The sequence below is a fragment of the Sminthopsis crassicaudata genome, chromosome 1 (genome assembly GCF_048593235.1).
Source record: "Sminthopsis crassicaudata isolate SCR6 chromosome 1, ASM4859323v1, whole genome shotgun sequence".
NCBI classification, from domain to species: domain Eukaryota; kingdom Metazoa; phylum Chordata; class Mammalia; order Dasyuromorphia; family Dasyuridae; genus Sminthopsis; species Sminthopsis crassicaudata.
The window spans coordinates 747,443,086-747,460,539 of NC_133617.1; the positions used below are offsets into that span (position 1 = coordinate 747,443,086).

General features: G+C 37.2%; 1 protein-coding gene across 3 annotated transcripts in view; it reads right to left on the bottom strand.

Moving 5' to 3' along the window:
* The window catches only part of CACNA2D3 (calcium voltage-gated channel auxiliary subunit alpha2delta 3), a 1,031,774-nt gene that overhangs the window by 483,009 nt on the left and 531,311 nt on the right, over positions 1-17,454 (bottom strand). For all 3 annotated transcript variants that reach the window (XM_074284452.1, XM_074284451.1, XM_074284453.1), the window contains exon 10: positions 1,529-1,618. In XM_074284452.1, coding sequence (XP_074140553.1) covers positions 1,529-1,618 — 90 coding nt within the window. The remainder of the gene's footprint in view (positions 1-1,528; positions 1,619-17,454) is intronic.

The window sequence follows — 17,454 nt, forward strand, 5'->3', positions numbered from 1 at the left end:
ACAAAGCTTCACAGGATGGGGAAGGAGACAGCCATTCGCTTTATTTGGACTCACAATACCTATACTATAATACAATTGAGTCCAAAATGGTAACATACTGGGAAATAGTAAAATGTACTGTGGAATAGAAATATTTCCTATGATTTGGAGGCATTTCTTGTTTTTGCTATAGAAATGAGGAGAATTTTCATGAATTAAACTGAGAAAATTATATTCCAAAGATGGAAGTTGAATTGGGCTAATGGAGCACAAGCACGTTAAATATTGATGGGGTCAGTCACAAACTTTAAAATATTTGGAACTGTTTATATCCTTTCACCTGTGATTCCACTCCTAGCCATACAGCCCAGAGAGGTCAAAGATACAAAGAAAGGACCCACCTATATAAAAATATTCATAGCAGCAGTATTTATTGTAGGAAAACTCAATAAAGATGATTGCCTTTAGACTTTTAGTAGATAAACAAATTATGATCTAAAGGTACAGCACATCTCCTCCACTGTACCATAAATAACACAAATGTGAAGAATTGAGAGAAAAACAGGAAGAAATATGAGAGATCTAAGGAAGCAAAATCAGGATAAAAGTATGCACAATGATTACATTAATGTAAATGAAAAGAACATTAAAAGGAAGCTGATTGTAAAGTATTTATAATGAAACATTCTGGAAAGGGAAGAGGGAACACATCCATTCTTTTGTCAGAAAGTTGTTCAGTAATGTGTGGGGAATCTAGTACTTGACCACTGTTAGGTTGGGAATTCAAATGTAAATACAAAAGTCATTTATAAAACTAATTTTTGAAGGAAAATTATATTCAAAAGATCAATTTTTTCTTATTTCTGAATGGTAAATGTTGGTAAGGAGGAGAAGTATTGAATCCAATTCTTTGAAACATAAGTTGAACAAGAGCAAATAATAAATCCGTGTGTGATCCTGGGAAAATGAACAAAATTTTCTCAGCCTCAAATTCCCCATCTATAAAACTGGAGTAGACATATCCACCATCTCCCTAGATTATTGTTAAGCTCAAGTAAGATAACTGATGGAATGGGCTTTGCAAACTTTGGAGAGCCATCAAAATGCTAGTTTGGATGATGGTGTTAAGAATAATAATGATGATTCTGAGCTACTATTATTCTTAATCCAACAAAGATCCTTGAGGATTTCTAGGCTCCCTTCTCTTGACAAATACATGAGTCATATATATATATATAATATATATATGTATATATGTATATGTATGTATATATGTATATGTATATATATGTATATATATGTGTGTATATATGTATATATATATGTATATATGTGTGTATATATATATATGTAAAACTAGTCATTTGATTTCTGGCATGTATAATTATATGAATATAGCTATATACACATATATAAATGCACATATGTATATGCATGAATATACATGTGTATATGTGTATGTATATTCAAGAATATTTAACTTAACTATGATAGCACATTTAAACAAAATCTAGACTCTGTAGATGAGAAAAGAGTGTCTGAAGCTTACTTCATTGAGCACACTGAAGGCCTCATTCAAAGCAATGTCCAACATCCCAATTCCTTTGGCAGAAAGTTTGTCCAGATGTTCTCTGAAATGCTGAAATGACAAAACAAGAAGACATTTATTTGTAATGTTAGCATAAATAGCACCCTACAATTCAAGGACAGGAGCAAAGCCAAAGTGAGTTTTTTCATATTAAAACAGGATTGAGATTATTCTTTCCCTTCTAACTTAAACCTTATAATCATATGAAATGAAAAACTATATTAAATAGCTTGCACCATTAAATTAATTTTTTCTTAAAAAAAAAAAAAACAAGATGATGATGATGATGGGGGAGTAGTTGATCTAAAAATAATAGAGTCAAAGAATATCAAATTGGTGTCGAACATTTCATCCAATATGGTTACCCAAGAAAACCTTTTATTGTGTGCAGGATCACGCAGGGTAATCCATTTAGACCCTTGAAGGCTTCCATTGACATGGGATTGACCACCTCTTGGGGCAAACTTCTATTTTGAGACCACTTTATTAACTAGGCAATTTTCCTAACCTAGAAGGCTAAATTCTCCCAGTTGTAACTTATATCCCTCTAATTCTGACTTATAATATCAGACAAAATGGATCTAATCAGTTTTCCATATGACAGTCTTTCAAATATTGAAATTAGAGATCTCTGGGGAGATATGATGGTGATGGTGATAATAAAAAGTAAATAAAAAAACCCAGGAACTCTGGGGTTATTCATGTAAACAAAAGTACTCTGCTAACCCTAAAACATTCTATAAATGTCATTTATTATTAAAAATTTTTTTTCAGAGGAGGGAAGAAGAAGGAAGCACTGGAAGGGATGGTCCGATTTCTCTCTTTCTCCCAAGATCAGGTCCATTTTTAGTGGAGGGAAAGGGCAGGTAACCAGATATAAATTCCATTTTTTTATTGCTCTAACAGAAATGGGAAGTAAGGAAAGGAGAGAATATTGGTAGGGTGGAGAAGATGAGAGTAAGAAGGGATCAGTTAATTGTAGGACAGGAATTTTCTCCAGCAACTAAACAAGGTTCTATCATGGGACTTGGATAAGAGGACTTAATGTCATTTCTATAGCACATAGTCTACCCTCTGGCCATCTTCTTCCTCCTACCCCACAAGAACTTGGACATTACTCCTGAGATCTTGAGCTCTAATACGTTAGCTTTCACTTCATCTTGCCCTCCACCAAGTTACCCTTTCAGTTCCTGATCATGGATCCATGAATCCTTCTTTTCCTTATACTTCTAATCCCCCTTTATGTTATACATTATCCTGGTAGAATATAAGCTTCTTGGTGCAAAGCCTATGTTACTTTTGGTATTTATGGCCTTAAGAGTTTATCACAGTATCTGACACATATCAAACACTTGATAATTTGTTATTTTTAAATATGCATATATATTATATATTTGTATATTATTATATATAATTTGTTAGTCATTCATTATAGAAGCTATTTCAGGACATCTTGTCTTTGTCTAATTATTATTGTCAAAAGCAGAGGCTAGGGGGATGTTGGCAAGTAATAGATAAATGTATCCATGGTTATCACGGTTACCTGGCCTTCAACTTTCTTTCTTTCTTTTTTTTTCCTTTCTGAAAGAGCGAGTCCCTTAGGTGTTTACCACACTACAGAATGTGTGTGTGTGTGACATTATCCAAAAATTTGGGCAAGCTGCTCCACAGAGCAATCTGTTTGATTAAGCAGATGGAGAATCCTTCCTTTTTTTTGTTAAATTAATGAGCAGATTTCTGACTCTCTCCTCTCTCTTTCTCTCTCTCTCTCTCTTTCTGTCTCTCTCTCTCTCAGAGACAGACAGAGAGAGAGAGACAGAGAGAGAGAAAGAGAGAGAGACACACACACACACAGAGAGACAGAGAGAGAGAGACAGAGAGAGAGAGAAAGAGAGACACACACACACACACACACACAGAGAGAGAGAGAGAGAGAGAGAGAGAGAGAGAGAGAGAGAGAGAGAGAGAGAGAGAGAGAGAGAGAAGAGAGCAACTCTGTATTTATGTGTGTTTGCTGGTCGTTCTGTCTGTATCTCTGAAATTGTGTCTCTCAGAGACATGAATGAATGGATGATGGAAGGATGAATAGATGGATAGCTGAATAGATAGATGATGGATGGATGGACAGATAGAAAGATGCATAGATGATAAATAGGTAGATGGATAGAAAGAGGATAGACAGATAGACACAAATAGCTAGTAGATGGGCAAATGTGAGTGTGGTTTTATTTATTGATCTAAGGTTCTATGAATCTATGATAGCTGGGATAGCTTATCACTCTTTCCAATAGAGAATGGCCTAAAACAGCTCAGTGACCATCTTAAAGTCACACAGTCAGTTTGTGTCAAAGGCAGTACTGCAGGCCAGGTCTTCCTCATTCTGAGCATAAGACTCCTGCCCTCTGGCTCTCTGGCTTTCTGGCTGTTCCGGAATAAGAAGGAGAGGGAGAGAGAAGACAAACAGACAAAGCCACTTGAAGAGGTCAAGGAAAAGAACACAATGGAATCAACATTCCTTTTTTCCCTCCTGACCCATCCCAACTCTTTCCCACTAAGATGAACAATTGTTTCCGCTGTCAACAGAGCCTGTGCCACATGAGGACACTCGTTAGAGGTGTTATGAGGGAGGAAAAAGCAGAAAACCAAATAAGAAATACTTGAGGGTAATTATCCAAACAAGTGCGATGGTTTTTCCTGACCATATTCTTGGGCTCCTGGTTGGTCCCAGAACATGCAATCAAGAACTCGAGAGGAACACCCACTCATTACAACTGAGTACATTTTGTTACGGAAAACTCTGCATTAAACAGTTGGACTTATCAGGTGGCTCGTCTCAGTGAATTGTTTTATGAAGCCTGGTCTGTTTCTCCCATGGTCTGCCAAATGGAATCTGGCTTTTCCATGGGCAATTAGTAATTACATTCCTGTTCGAAGTCTCATGTTACTTATCCCTAGTGTATGATATGGACTACGTTCCTTCTTCTGCCTCAAAGCCAAGATCCTATTGGACTATTTTCCTAATACGGCTCTGGGCTCATGGAACTACAGGTGTCAAAGGTGTAACTAAGCCAGATCCGTGAGGCTTTGCCACAGGGGGAGAAATTTAGGTGGCAGAAATTAGAGGGCTCACAATTTTAACACATGCTCTCCTTCAGCAGAGTAGAAATAAGCCCAGGGAGTACTAGTTCAGAGGCTGGTTAAAGGCGAGGAAAAAGGAGGGTCCAGTTCCATGAAGCTGTAAAGAAAGCAGACTGTAGCCTGTTTAATCTCATCCTCTCTTATATTGTCACATAAGGAAATTTCCAATTTGTCCTGCATTACCCTATTTTCTCCCTAGAGCTTCTATTCGCCTTCTTTTCCAGAAGATATATTCTCTCTCTTCACTACCTTCCACAAGCAGAGACGCTTCTCCCTGGAAACAATGAATAACCATCCCAAAGTTCCCTTTTTTTTCCCCAGACTGTTAGGAGAGGGACTTTCCTTGAGCTATTCCCAGGGAAAAAGAAAAAATATGGTAAGCCCAAATACCATGGGTTGAATGAAGTGACCTCCAAGATCCCTTCTGGCTCTGAATCGAGATTATGAGCCACTTTAGTATCACATCAAAGTTAGGAAACAAACTCAAGTGAATCTGTCTTAATTACATTTTATGTTTGTTTTTTAATATCACAAATTACAAAATACATTTCATAATGGTGTTGCTTGCCATGGGCAGTGGTTATGTCAGACACTGAAAGTACAATTTACAATTCTGTTAGTCATAAGTAGGTAGTTAAGGCTCCATCAATAGTGAAGAGGACTGAGCTTGGAATCAGTAGGTTACTTGTACCCCCTCTTAGCATCTTGTAAAATCTGGTGGTGTAAATAAAGATTTATGAAATCATCTCATCACAGAGATGGAGGATATGTTGGCAACTGATTAATCCAATGTCCCTTCAGTTGGATCCCTTCAATAATTTTGCCTTAAGCAGTCCTCCAGCCTGCTTGGAGACCTCTAAGGAGAGGAGGTCCATCATCTGTGGAGGCTGTCCAGCCCATTTTTAGATAATCATCAGTGTTAGGAAGTCTCTCCAAGCCTTTTTACACCAAGCCTCAATTTGTCTCTTTGTAAATTCCTCCCTTGGCTCCTAGCTCTGCCCTGACAGGAATGAGGGGCTTACAGACATCAAACTGCCCAAGTCTGCACCAGAACATCCAGGTCCACTAGACCTCTGCAGATGTCGGTGTAGCTGGAGATCAGGTGAGCTTTCTGGGCTCCCATAGCACCCTTTAATCATTCTGAACTTAACGGCCCACTGAAAACGAAGGTGGAAACTTTTTAATTAATCTGCAAAAATCTCATAAATCTGCATTTGGCTAGATGACATATTCCTCAATGTTCCTCCATTGCCATTGAAGGTGGCCAGACCTTCTGGAGCAGCCCACATTGGAAATCTAGCAAAGGCCTTCCAGCCCTTGGGCTCCTCTGGCTTCAAATGCTGAGCCACCTGGAAGCCTCCGGAGGGACTGGTAATAATAACACCCCAAGTTAGTTAGATTTAGCAAAACCCTACCCTTGCATGTACATTCTGCTCATCTGATGTCATCTCTGTCAACTGCATCTAATTGTATCCAAGCACAATAGTTTATCCAGCACCATCTTTTAATAATAACGGTCTGCTAACCTTCCCCTGTCTGCAGTCTCATGCCTCAGGAAGGAGAACCTCGGGGCAACAATTCCTTTTATTATTGAGTATTCTGAGCAAAATATAACAATATGTCAGATGGCTTTCCATAATTCTCCTTTGAAACAAGGTTGGTTATAATTTTTTTGGTTTTGTTTGCATTAGCCTAATATTAACCAGATCCATATTTTAGATTCTACAGTCTATGCCTTAGCCTGAAGGCTCTTGTGCTTCTTTTCAGGTTGTACATCCTTATGGTCAAGCCATCCTCTCTAATAGGTGCCTTCTCAGCCATTGCTAAGCCTCTACCAGATATGCACATCTGATCTATATATTTTATGCTTACTGGTATGGGTAGATGCTATTTCCATCAGTAGAAGGTAAGCTTCTTGAGGGCAAACGCCATTCATTGCTCTTTTTGTACGTATAGCCATAGAGAGGAGCACAAGAGTTTTGCCTGGAGCAGAGCTCACTGCTCATTGATTGACTGACTGAAGAACTTATTGATTGACTGATTGAAGAACTCATTGATTGGTTGACTGAAGAACTTATTGATCGATTGACTGAAGAACTCATTAATTAAATGATTGAAGAACTCATTGATTGACCGGCGAACTCATTGATTGGTTGACTGAAGAACTCTGTCTTTATCTTTTTTTTTTAAACTTCTTCAATAATTTTGAAAAGACTCCATCTCCCCTTAGCCCTGCATTCTAATTACAGTTAATGTTCTCCCTTTCTTATTTTCTACAAATGAGTTTTTGATGTTGTTATAAACAATTTATTGATCTTCTATTTCCAGTATCATTATAATTATCTCCAGTAACCCTCCTCCTCTTGTAAGACACCTACCAAAGGTCACATGGTGAGTATCAGAGGGAGTATGTGAACACAGGTTCTTGACTCCAGAGCCACTTGTCACACCAAGTCAAAGGTCTTTTTCTCTTCCAATTAATTTCTATAATGATGGTATTTTTGGTATTTTTTTTTTATTTTTAATCTGAATATATCCATGTGCCAAAGACACTGCGGGCAGGACATTTCACTGCTCTGGGCCACAGAGTCCTCATCTATGATATGAGGGGCTTGGACTAGATATGTTCCAAGGTCCTTTTCAGCTCTAAATCTATGATCCAATGATGGTTTTTGATGTGTTGAATGAGACTCTAGTGTACAAATAAAAAAAAGAAACTATTTTAAAAGAGTGTATATTCTGTTTTAAGGGAAATGTGAATAGATGTGTGTGTGCATGGTACACGCATGCAAAATATGTTTTATTGCACACTAAGACAAACTATGACCATCAACAATATAAAGCTAAAAAGAACCTTGAGGACATTGGGACAAATCCTCTTTAGCTTAGAGTGGAGAGAACTGAGGGAGAACATAATGACTTAATTTACTTACAATCACATGGTACGTTAAGAGCTCAAATCTTAACCCAATCCCTCTATCTATGGACCCAACACTTTTTCACCAGTGCCACATTGTGGCAATCATCAGGTCCAATTAAAGCCACAAATCAATGATAATATCCAAATACAATACGTAACAAAGTATATACATACTGAAGGAAAAGATACACACATAGTTTCCCTCATTAAAAGATACACACATAGTTTCCCTCATTAACATATGAGCTCCTTCAAGGTAGGATTCTTTTTTCTTTCTCCTTCCCTCCTTCCCTCTCTCTATTTTTCTCCCTCCTTCCTTCATTCCCTCCCTCCCTCCCTCTGTCCCTTCCTTTCATCCCCCCTTCCTTCTTTTCTTCCTCCTTCCCTTTCTTTCTTCCTTCCCCTTTCTTTCTCCCTTCCCCTTTCTTTCCCCTTTCTTCCTCCCTCCCTCCTTTCCTTTCTCCCTTTCTTCCTTCCTCCCTCTTCCTTTCCTTTCCTTTTTCCTTTTTCCTTTCCTTTACCTTCCTTCCTTTCTCCTTTCCTTTACCTTCCTCCCTTCTGCTTTCTTTCTTTCTTTCTTTCTTTCTTTCTTTCTTTCTTTCTTTCTTTCTTTCTTTCTTTCTTTCTTTCTTTCTTTCTTTCTTTCTTTCTTTCTTTCTTTCTTTCTTTCTTTCGTTCTTTCGTTCTTTTGTTCTTTCTTTCTCTTTCCTTCCTTCCTTCCTTCCTTCCTTCCTTCCTTCCTTCCTTCCTTCCTTCCTTCCTTCCTTCCTTCCTTCCTTCCTTCCTTCCTTCCTTCCTTCATACATTCTTTACTTCCTTCCTTCTTTTCTTTCTTTCCTTTCTTTTTCTTTGGGGGTAGAAGTATATAGTCAACATTTATAGTAGTTCCTTCACAGAGTAAGTACTCATAAATGTTTCTTGACTAATGAACTATGTATACATTTATTAAGAGAACATTTTCAAATTGTGATAAACAAAAAGGAAGTGATATTCTGCATCCTCAAATGTCTATCTTTGTTATTTCATGGTATAAGACGCAGTAATCTTTTAAAATGATTTGTTTGAATTTGGAATTATGTCCAAAGGACTATAAAACTGCATATTCTTTGACTTAGCAACACCACTATGAGGTTTACATCAAGTGACATCAAAGAAAAAGGAAAAGAACTTATGTACATATAAATATTTATAGCAGCTCTTTGTGTACAGGCAAAAGATGGTCATCAATTGGGGGATGGCTGAATATTATGGCATACAACAGTAATGGAATACTATTGTCCTTTAAGAAATGTCAGGCAAAATGATTTTAGAAAATCCTGGGATGCTACATATGTTGTGTGTGTGTGTGTGTCTGTGTGTCTGTGTGTATTTAGACAAAGTGAAATAAGCAGAAGTAGGAGAATAGTAATATTGTGCAATGATCAACTATATCTTAGCTATTCCCAGTAAGACAATGATCCAAGATAATTTCAAAGAACTTATGATGGAAAATACTATTCATCTTCAGAGAAAGAACTGACAAACTCTTAATGCAGAATAAAGTTTACTTTTTTTACTCTTCTTATTTTATTGTTTTATTTTATTTGTGTTTTCTGGTGCAACATGGCTTACATGGAAAAAATGTTTTACACAACTTCACAAGTATAATCAATATTATAATGGTTGCCCTGTCATGAGGAGTTGGGATGGAAGTGAGATCATTTGAAACTCAAAATTTTAATGAATGTTAATTTACTTGTAAATTATTTAAAGATATAGATACATATACATACACACACACATACACACACACACACACACACACACACACACACACACACACATATATATATATATATATATATATATATATATATATATATATATATATATATATATAAAACATGACTTGTTACGCCCTTGAAAGCTGGGTTTTTATCACGGGAAGATGGATTTATGGCCAAGTTCAGCATAGGAAAGAATGTAGCCTGCAATATTGCTTGCAAATCAGTCACTTCCATAAACAATTCTCATCTGAAGGAGAGCAGGCAACATTATTTTTAAAAATAAAATGAAATTACACATCATGAAAAATAAACAACTGATCAGAAAATGTGACCCTTTCTGTTTTATTAGCAGATTTAATAAAATAGAGGGGAGGGATGTTTTTACATCTTTGCTCAAGCTATGTCTATTGTGGGAGCCACAGTTGCAGTGAAAACAGTTGGCACAGTGGCATATTATTGGTGATCTGTAATCCCTGATTCACCCACTATGGGGGCATATTCAAGTCCTACTCATCACAGATGGGAAGGCAATTCTCAGGAAATAACAATTCTTCCTCACCAGCCTTTGACTTAGTCAGATATGTACTGATCTGTCTCTCTGTTGATCACCAGCAACAATATATTTTTTTTTCTTATCTGCCTGTGAAGGGACAATAAATGTTTGAATTCCTCTCTGATTAAAAATATGGGAAATGTCTCTAGGGGAATCAGTTTGTCTGCTCCACAAAGCAGATCCTCTCAGGGGAAATATTATTCCCAAGAAGTAAATTAGCTGGTTGAGAAGATGCATTAACTATTCAAGGACCAAAAAGCAATAAAGAAAAAATATAATAGGATAATAGGTTTTAGAGCTAAAATAGATTTTAAAAGTCATTTGCTCTAATTCTATCATTTTACATGAAAAGAAATAGAAGCCTGGAGAGATTAGTTGAGTTTGGAAATAGCAGACCTGAAATTTGCACCCAGATTGTCTGACAACAAATCCAGAACTATTGCATTATGTAAATAGAAATATTTAAAAAAATGAATACATGTAGAAAGTAACAAATTACTAAAAACATTTAAGTGAATAGGCTAAACTGTGTTAACACTATTTAAATTCATTAATTTTGATACAGAACTGCAATATATATAAGGAGAAATAGAATATAAGCTCCTTAAGGATAGGAGCTGATGAATACATTTGTATCCTCAGTGCTTAGTGTATTTCTTAGCCTTTAAAAGGCAAGTTGCACATGCTTGTGGGAATAAATCTAGTCTTTTAAGCACAATGTCAATCAAATTGGATGCTGTCAGTAGACAAGAGATGAGACCACTGACCTGAATGTAAGATCAGCTGACATTCCTTATGTTCTTAGGAAGATTATTGAATTAACATTTTGGCAAATTACATCCTATTTGTGCCAAATGGGAAAATCACTTTTAAGTGAAAACAGACAAGAAAAATCAAAGCATGAAAGTTGGACATAGAATATTTTCCATATTCGCCCATTTCAGACAGCATAGAATACATTTTTCCTAACTTTAATAACTATAAAAGGAAGACTCCCAAGTTTAGAAGCTCCAAATCTCCTTCCCATTTTCTCTACTGTCTTACCATTCCCAATCCAGGACTTTTCCCATCAAATGTAAAGAATCCAACAGGAAAAATGTGAACCACTGGCAATAGAAACTGTCAGATTATGCAGTGCAAATGTATGAGGTTTGTGTACTAGCTCTTCAAGCTTGTCATAAACATTGTCACCTTTCATGTTCTTCCTGTCTTAAAAGTTGAATGGAAAGCTTCATATGGTCCAGTGGAAAAAGCTATGGTTTTGAAATTCCTGGCTTACAATTTTAGCTCTGATATTTACTGCCTATATGAATTAAGACAAATTTATATCCCTGAGCCTAGGTTTCCTCATCTGTAAAATTGGAGGGAGAAAGAAGATGGTCTTTGAGATCCCTTCCAAGTCTAGATCTCTGAACTATGTTCCCATGGCTTTTGTAGGTATTGAAGAAAGATATCAGCCATATTGGCTGTTGTTGACACCTGATGACTTAGGTTTGGATTATTCCTCTAATACACATTGGCTTTATGACTCTGGACAAGTTCCAGTAGAACTATATTTTCTTTAATATACATTTATATTTCCTTCAATGACTCAGATCATAGCCTGTCTATATCTCACCTATATCTTCCTCCAAAATTTCCAATAAGCTGCTCTACATATTCAAAGTCTTTTTAATGGCCTCTTGACAAGGGGAAAATGCCTGTCCTAAATCCTAAATCCTAACTTCTAGGTCACTGAATGGCCATCCCATGAAACAGAAAATGGAAAGACAAATAAACTCCTGTGGCACAGACCTCTAAAAATGGTGTGAAGAATAGCAAAGCTTAGAATGAAATAATTTTGGTACAGTTTTTTAGGGCAAATCTAGGGGGCATTTTAAAAAGAAAAATCAGAGAAGAGGCTCCTTCTTTAGAGATGAATGGGTAATTATCATTGACAACAGAGAGAAATTAAAGTCGTTCTATTCTTCTGTTTCAATTTTCACTTCCGTTGAAATGAAATCTCCTTATGGAAATGACAGAAGAAAAAATAACTAGCAAGCTTTGGATAGTCAAGATAAGTGAGGCGATATTAAGACAATAAATTACAAAGAAATGAATTCAGGCTCAAGGTCAAGAACAATTTCCTTATGATTACAGCTGTTCAACAATAGAATGGGCTGCTTCCCAAGATGGCAGGTTTCCCTTTTCATTGGAGATCTTCAAGTAAAAGCTGGATGATCACTTGTCAGGAATGTTACACTGGGGGTTCTTTTCATATGGAATGTGTAGATTGAACTACATGGCTCAGTTCCCTTTCAAGTTTCAACTTCCTTATTCTGTGATCTTAAGAACTAGATTTAAAATGTCCAAACCAAATTAGTTGAAACTTGCTTTTAAAATAGTTTATATAAGGAGGAGGAGGAGGAGGAGGAGGAGGAGGAGGAGGAGGAGGAGGAGGAGGAGGAGGAGGAGGAGGAGGGAGGAGGAGGAGGAGGAAGAGGAGGAAGAGGAGGAGGAGGAGGAGAACAAGAAGAACAAAAAGAAGAAGAAGAAGAAGAAGAAGAAGAAGAAGAAGAAGAAGAAGAAGAAGAAGAAGAAGAAGAAGAAGAAGAAGAACGAGAACAAGAACAAGAAGAACAAGAACAAGAACAAGAAGAACAAGAACAACAAGAACAAGAACAAGAAGAACAAGAAGAACAAGAAGAACAAGAAGAAGAAGAGGAAGAAGAAGAAGGAGAACGAGAAGAAGAACAAGAAGAACAAGAAGAAGGAGAACGAGAAGAAGAACAAGAAGAACAAGAAGAACAAGGAGAACAAAGAGAAGAAGAAGAAAGAAGAATCTTCTCTGGAATAGAATTTCTTCTTTCCTGTTCTCCACAATTTAAGAACTCTAAAATGTGTATATTTAATGGCAGGTGTACAAGAATATATTGGTGAATGTTTTATTTGGCCAAGGCAGTGAAAAGAGGCAAGGACCCCAGGAAAGGAGCAATTGATGATAAAATGTCACAATTAGAAAAGGAAATAAATGACTGACCACTAGGAAAAAGCTACATGACAGCTGTGCAGTAATAGTAAAAATAGCTCTTAGAAGGAATGGAATTGACCAAGTTTCTCTCTTCCAATGATCACTTAGATCAAAGATTCCTAAATGTGGATCACAACCCCATACAGGGTCACATAATTGAATATGGGAGTTTCAAAAAAAAAATTGGTAGCAGCATAAGGTATCAAATATTCCACCAAGATTTAATTCTTTATGTAAAATAAACAATCACATTTATTTATTAATATGCAAATTTGCTTTTGTCTTTAATAAATGGTAAAATTATAAGTACATCAGAGAATTGTTTTAAAATAAATTTCTTTATCATCTATTATCAGTAAATGTTTGATTTGTACATCTATATTAATTACTTGAACTCTGGGTAGTGTAAAAATTTCTTGGGCAAAAAAGGGAAAAAGTGGAAAAAGTTTAAGAAGACCTGGCTTAGGCAGGATCTATAAGGTGATCTCCCCACCAAATGTTACCTCCATTAAACAATAAATACTAGACTACAAAGACATTTGTAGTTCTGGTGACCTTGGTGCTTCTTGGGAGACTACTCTCTGGGAAACAAGTTACTTTTATTATGTCTTAGAATTTCATGGGCAAAAAGCTCAACTGAGAACAAAGAACTACTGAATTCATCATCTGTGCTGCCTTTGGAATCAGGTTTTGTAAATTTATTGCATGAATTTGTTTGTCTCCCAAGGGATCTGCCCAAGCAGGGCTGACTAAACAAGTCATATAATGAGGAGCATAACCAGGATTTAAATAGTGTACTTCTTGAACATAATAATGCTTAGGGAAGAAGATTAATTAAAACCAATCTATCAGTAAGTATTTATTAAGTACTTACTATGTGCTAGTCACTGTGCTCAATGGTAGGGATACAACATGAGCAAGGACAGTGTCCACCTTCAAGGAGTTTACAGTCTAACGGGGAATACAATATGCACAGAAATATAGATTGGGCCAGCTATATGCAGGGTTAATAGGAATAAGCAAAAGAGAATTAGGAAGCATTGAGGAAGGCTTCCTGTAGAAGGAGGGATTTTAGTTGGGATTTAAAGAATCTGGGGATGTCAGGAGTGTGACAGAAGAGATATGAGGGATAATAGCCAGAGAAGATGCCCAGAGCTGAGTGATGGACCGTCCTGTCTGTGGAATGGCCAATTCAGTGTCACTGAATCAAATATTTGTGTTAGGGAACAAGTTTAAGAAGTCTAGAAGGGTAGGAAGAGATCAACTTATAAAGAGCTTTGAATGTCAAATAGAATATTGTGTATTTAATCTTGGAGGCAATAGGAAACCAACATATTGAATCAGGAGTGGGGGAGGGTGACAGGATCAATTGATGATTAGGAAAAGTTTGTTAGTGCTTGAATGGAGGATGGATGGAAGTTGGGGGAGACAAAGCAGGCCGTCATCCCACTACTTCTAGTAGCTATTGTAGCAATCAAGCTGTGAGATGATGAGGGCCTACACCAAGGTGGTGGTAGTGCCAGGTGGGAGAAAGGAACATATCTGAGAGATATGCAAGAGACATTATTCCCTTAAAATCAGAGAAAGAAAGAGAGCAGATTTCCCCTACTACTCTTTAATGAACAACTTTACCTCCACATAATGGGGGGAAATGAACAGATTGAAAAATAGGATGTGCTTTTGAGAGGGAGATTGTATAAGAGCTTAAATATTCCCTACAGACCCAATTGTTTTGATGATCTCTTGCTTTGTGCTTCCACGTCCCATAATCCTCAGACGGAAGTACATGGATTAATGTCCCTATCTGGCATTGTGATCATGACTTGGTCTATCTTTGTTTCATCAGTCTAGACTTCATTCTTTGAACATCATAGTAATACGAGGCAGCAACAATCTATTGTGAGGTCATTTATGGATGCACAGAGTACTTTGTTAGGAACTCTACAAGTTGAGGCAAAGCTCAACAAAGATTAAACCAGTTTCAGAAATAAGATGCATCTCTCAACTGCACTTTATTATCCAAGGATTGTCTTTCAGAGAAAGCATGGGCACATTTTAAGGCTTATTTTAATTTTAATGCCCATTTTAACTGAGAAATAGGATACTTTAAGGAAAAATAGCTCTTTTGTGGAATGGAAATAAAAATTCTCTCAACTTCAAGTCTACTGATAAGAATGGACTGCTATTTCTGAGGACTGTCACATCACTAACCTTCCTTCATCATGACCCAAGCCTCCTCTTTGGCCGGTCTGTACTATTCCAAGGCAGCCTTCACAGCCCTGCCAAATTCATCTGCCATATGCAGAGCTCTCGTGGTGTTGCGCCCCTTCTCACATTTATCAGTGGCCCCCCCTTCATGATTGAAAGAAAAACTGAAGGCCTTCACCGAGGCATTTCTGGCCCTCCACCTATGTAAGGCTGGCTTCTCTTTCCAGACTTATCATGCATTACATATGTGTGTGTAAATAATACCAAATGAAACTCATCATCACCCCCTTCCACACCATGCACCTTCTGCATTTTCTGGCCTCCAGGTCTCTGCCCAAAATGTGTAGTCTTCTTCCTCACCCCTCACTTTAAGACTCAGCTCAAGGACCATTTCCTCTATCCTATATTCATTCATTTAATGGAAATAAATCTTTCTGCATCAAACTCAAATGTCACTTTCATTGATTCACTAAGCATTTGAGTGGCAGCTTTATGCCCAACACTTCACCAAATATATGATACAAAGATGAAAACTAAATAATCCCTCCTTTGCGTATCTTACATAGTAGAGTGGGGATGAGGCACAGATAGATAAATATGCAGTATCCGCCAAGTGATGTAAGGAACTGGTGCATGAACAATTAATGGGATAAGGAAAGATTGAGCATCAGATATGCAGGAAAGCTGAGCCTTGGAAAGGGCCAAAGCTCCCAAGGGGGATCTAGGTCTGGAGAAAATGTCAGGCATGGGCGAGCAGAGTATACACAGGCACCCAAGGAGGAAATGGACATGTCATATTGGAAATCCGTGGGCCACTCTGCTAAGAACATAGGGGGAGTAATGAGAAATCAGGACAGAAAGAAAGCGGGCCTCCAGATTGGAAAAGTGTTTAATCAGCAAAAGAAGAATTACAGAGTTGATTTGAAAGGCAGTAGGGAGCTACTGAAGCTTGTAGAAGATGGTAATGGAAAGGTCAAACTTATGATTTCACATACACACATAAACACTTATATTTTGCCTCAATTTTTCTTGTGCATCCAAATATTCCTTTCCATGCTCTGTAGCCAAGTAGAATTACATTGATCCTTCTTCCATTAGCCCTTCAGATACTTGAAGCTAAATATCAATTCCATTCTAAGTCTATTCTCTAAATAAAACATCTTATATTTTAAACTCATTCAATCAGATCTCCTACAGCATGAACTGGAGGTCTTCCACTCTCAAGGACCCTCTCCTAGATGCTCTCTAGCACATCCATTTCCTTCTTAACATATAATACCCAAAAGACAAAACTCAATAATCTATGCATAGATGCCAATCCAACAATCACCCAAACTAAAATATAGGAAATGCTTCATAAATGCGTGTTGTTAATTGATTCTTTGATGAAAACAAAAAGAAATTTAGTGCTTCCCTTCCCTGATGGGTTTGGTTATTTACTGTAGCACAGGTTTATTTTAATAGGAGAATTGACCCATTAATCTCATATTCTTTTAAGTCATCCCCAGATTTCCCAAGCTCCCTGGCAATTCAGCTGACTTAAAACATCCATTTCTTGGTGAAATTTAGGATTTATAATATCCCTGGGAAAAGAGTTAGAGAATCCCAGAGCACCAGAGCAGAAAGACACTTCAGCATTTTCTCTACAACCTGGAAAAAACCCACCAATGACCTATAGAGCAAGTATTAGTATTCATCATCATCATCATCAATCATCATCATCACTACATTATTATTGTTGTTGTTATTATTAAAGACCTTCAATGTGAGGAAACCCAAGTCTCCTCAGGACCGTTTCACTTTTGGATAACTTTCATTGGTTCAAAGCTTGATTTGGTTTTTCGTCATAGAAACCCTAAATTTGTCTCTGCAATATTTTTTGCCTCTTTTCACTATCTCTGCCCTCTGGGCCCCATAGAACCCAATGTGCGAGTTCTGCACAGTCATTCCTTTTTATGAAAAATGAACCGTTTCTTGTGAGACGGTTATCTCAAGTCCCTAGCTACAGCGGCTCTAATTGTCGCTCGATCCCTCTGGTGATGGTAAACTATAACACGGTGTTTCTCAAAGATGAAAACATTCTGGCCCAAAGGGAGAAAATCTGATATTAAAATCAGCAGCTCCACATGTTTATAATTTGGTGGAGAAAATGCAGACAGTGATAGAACTATGTCTGAACTGCTCACCACTTCTTCCCTCCACTCCGTGTAACGAATCGAGACATCTGAAGGGAGCATTTGTTTAACAGGAATGCCAAAGTCTAAACAAGATGGATTCTCTGAAAATGCACAG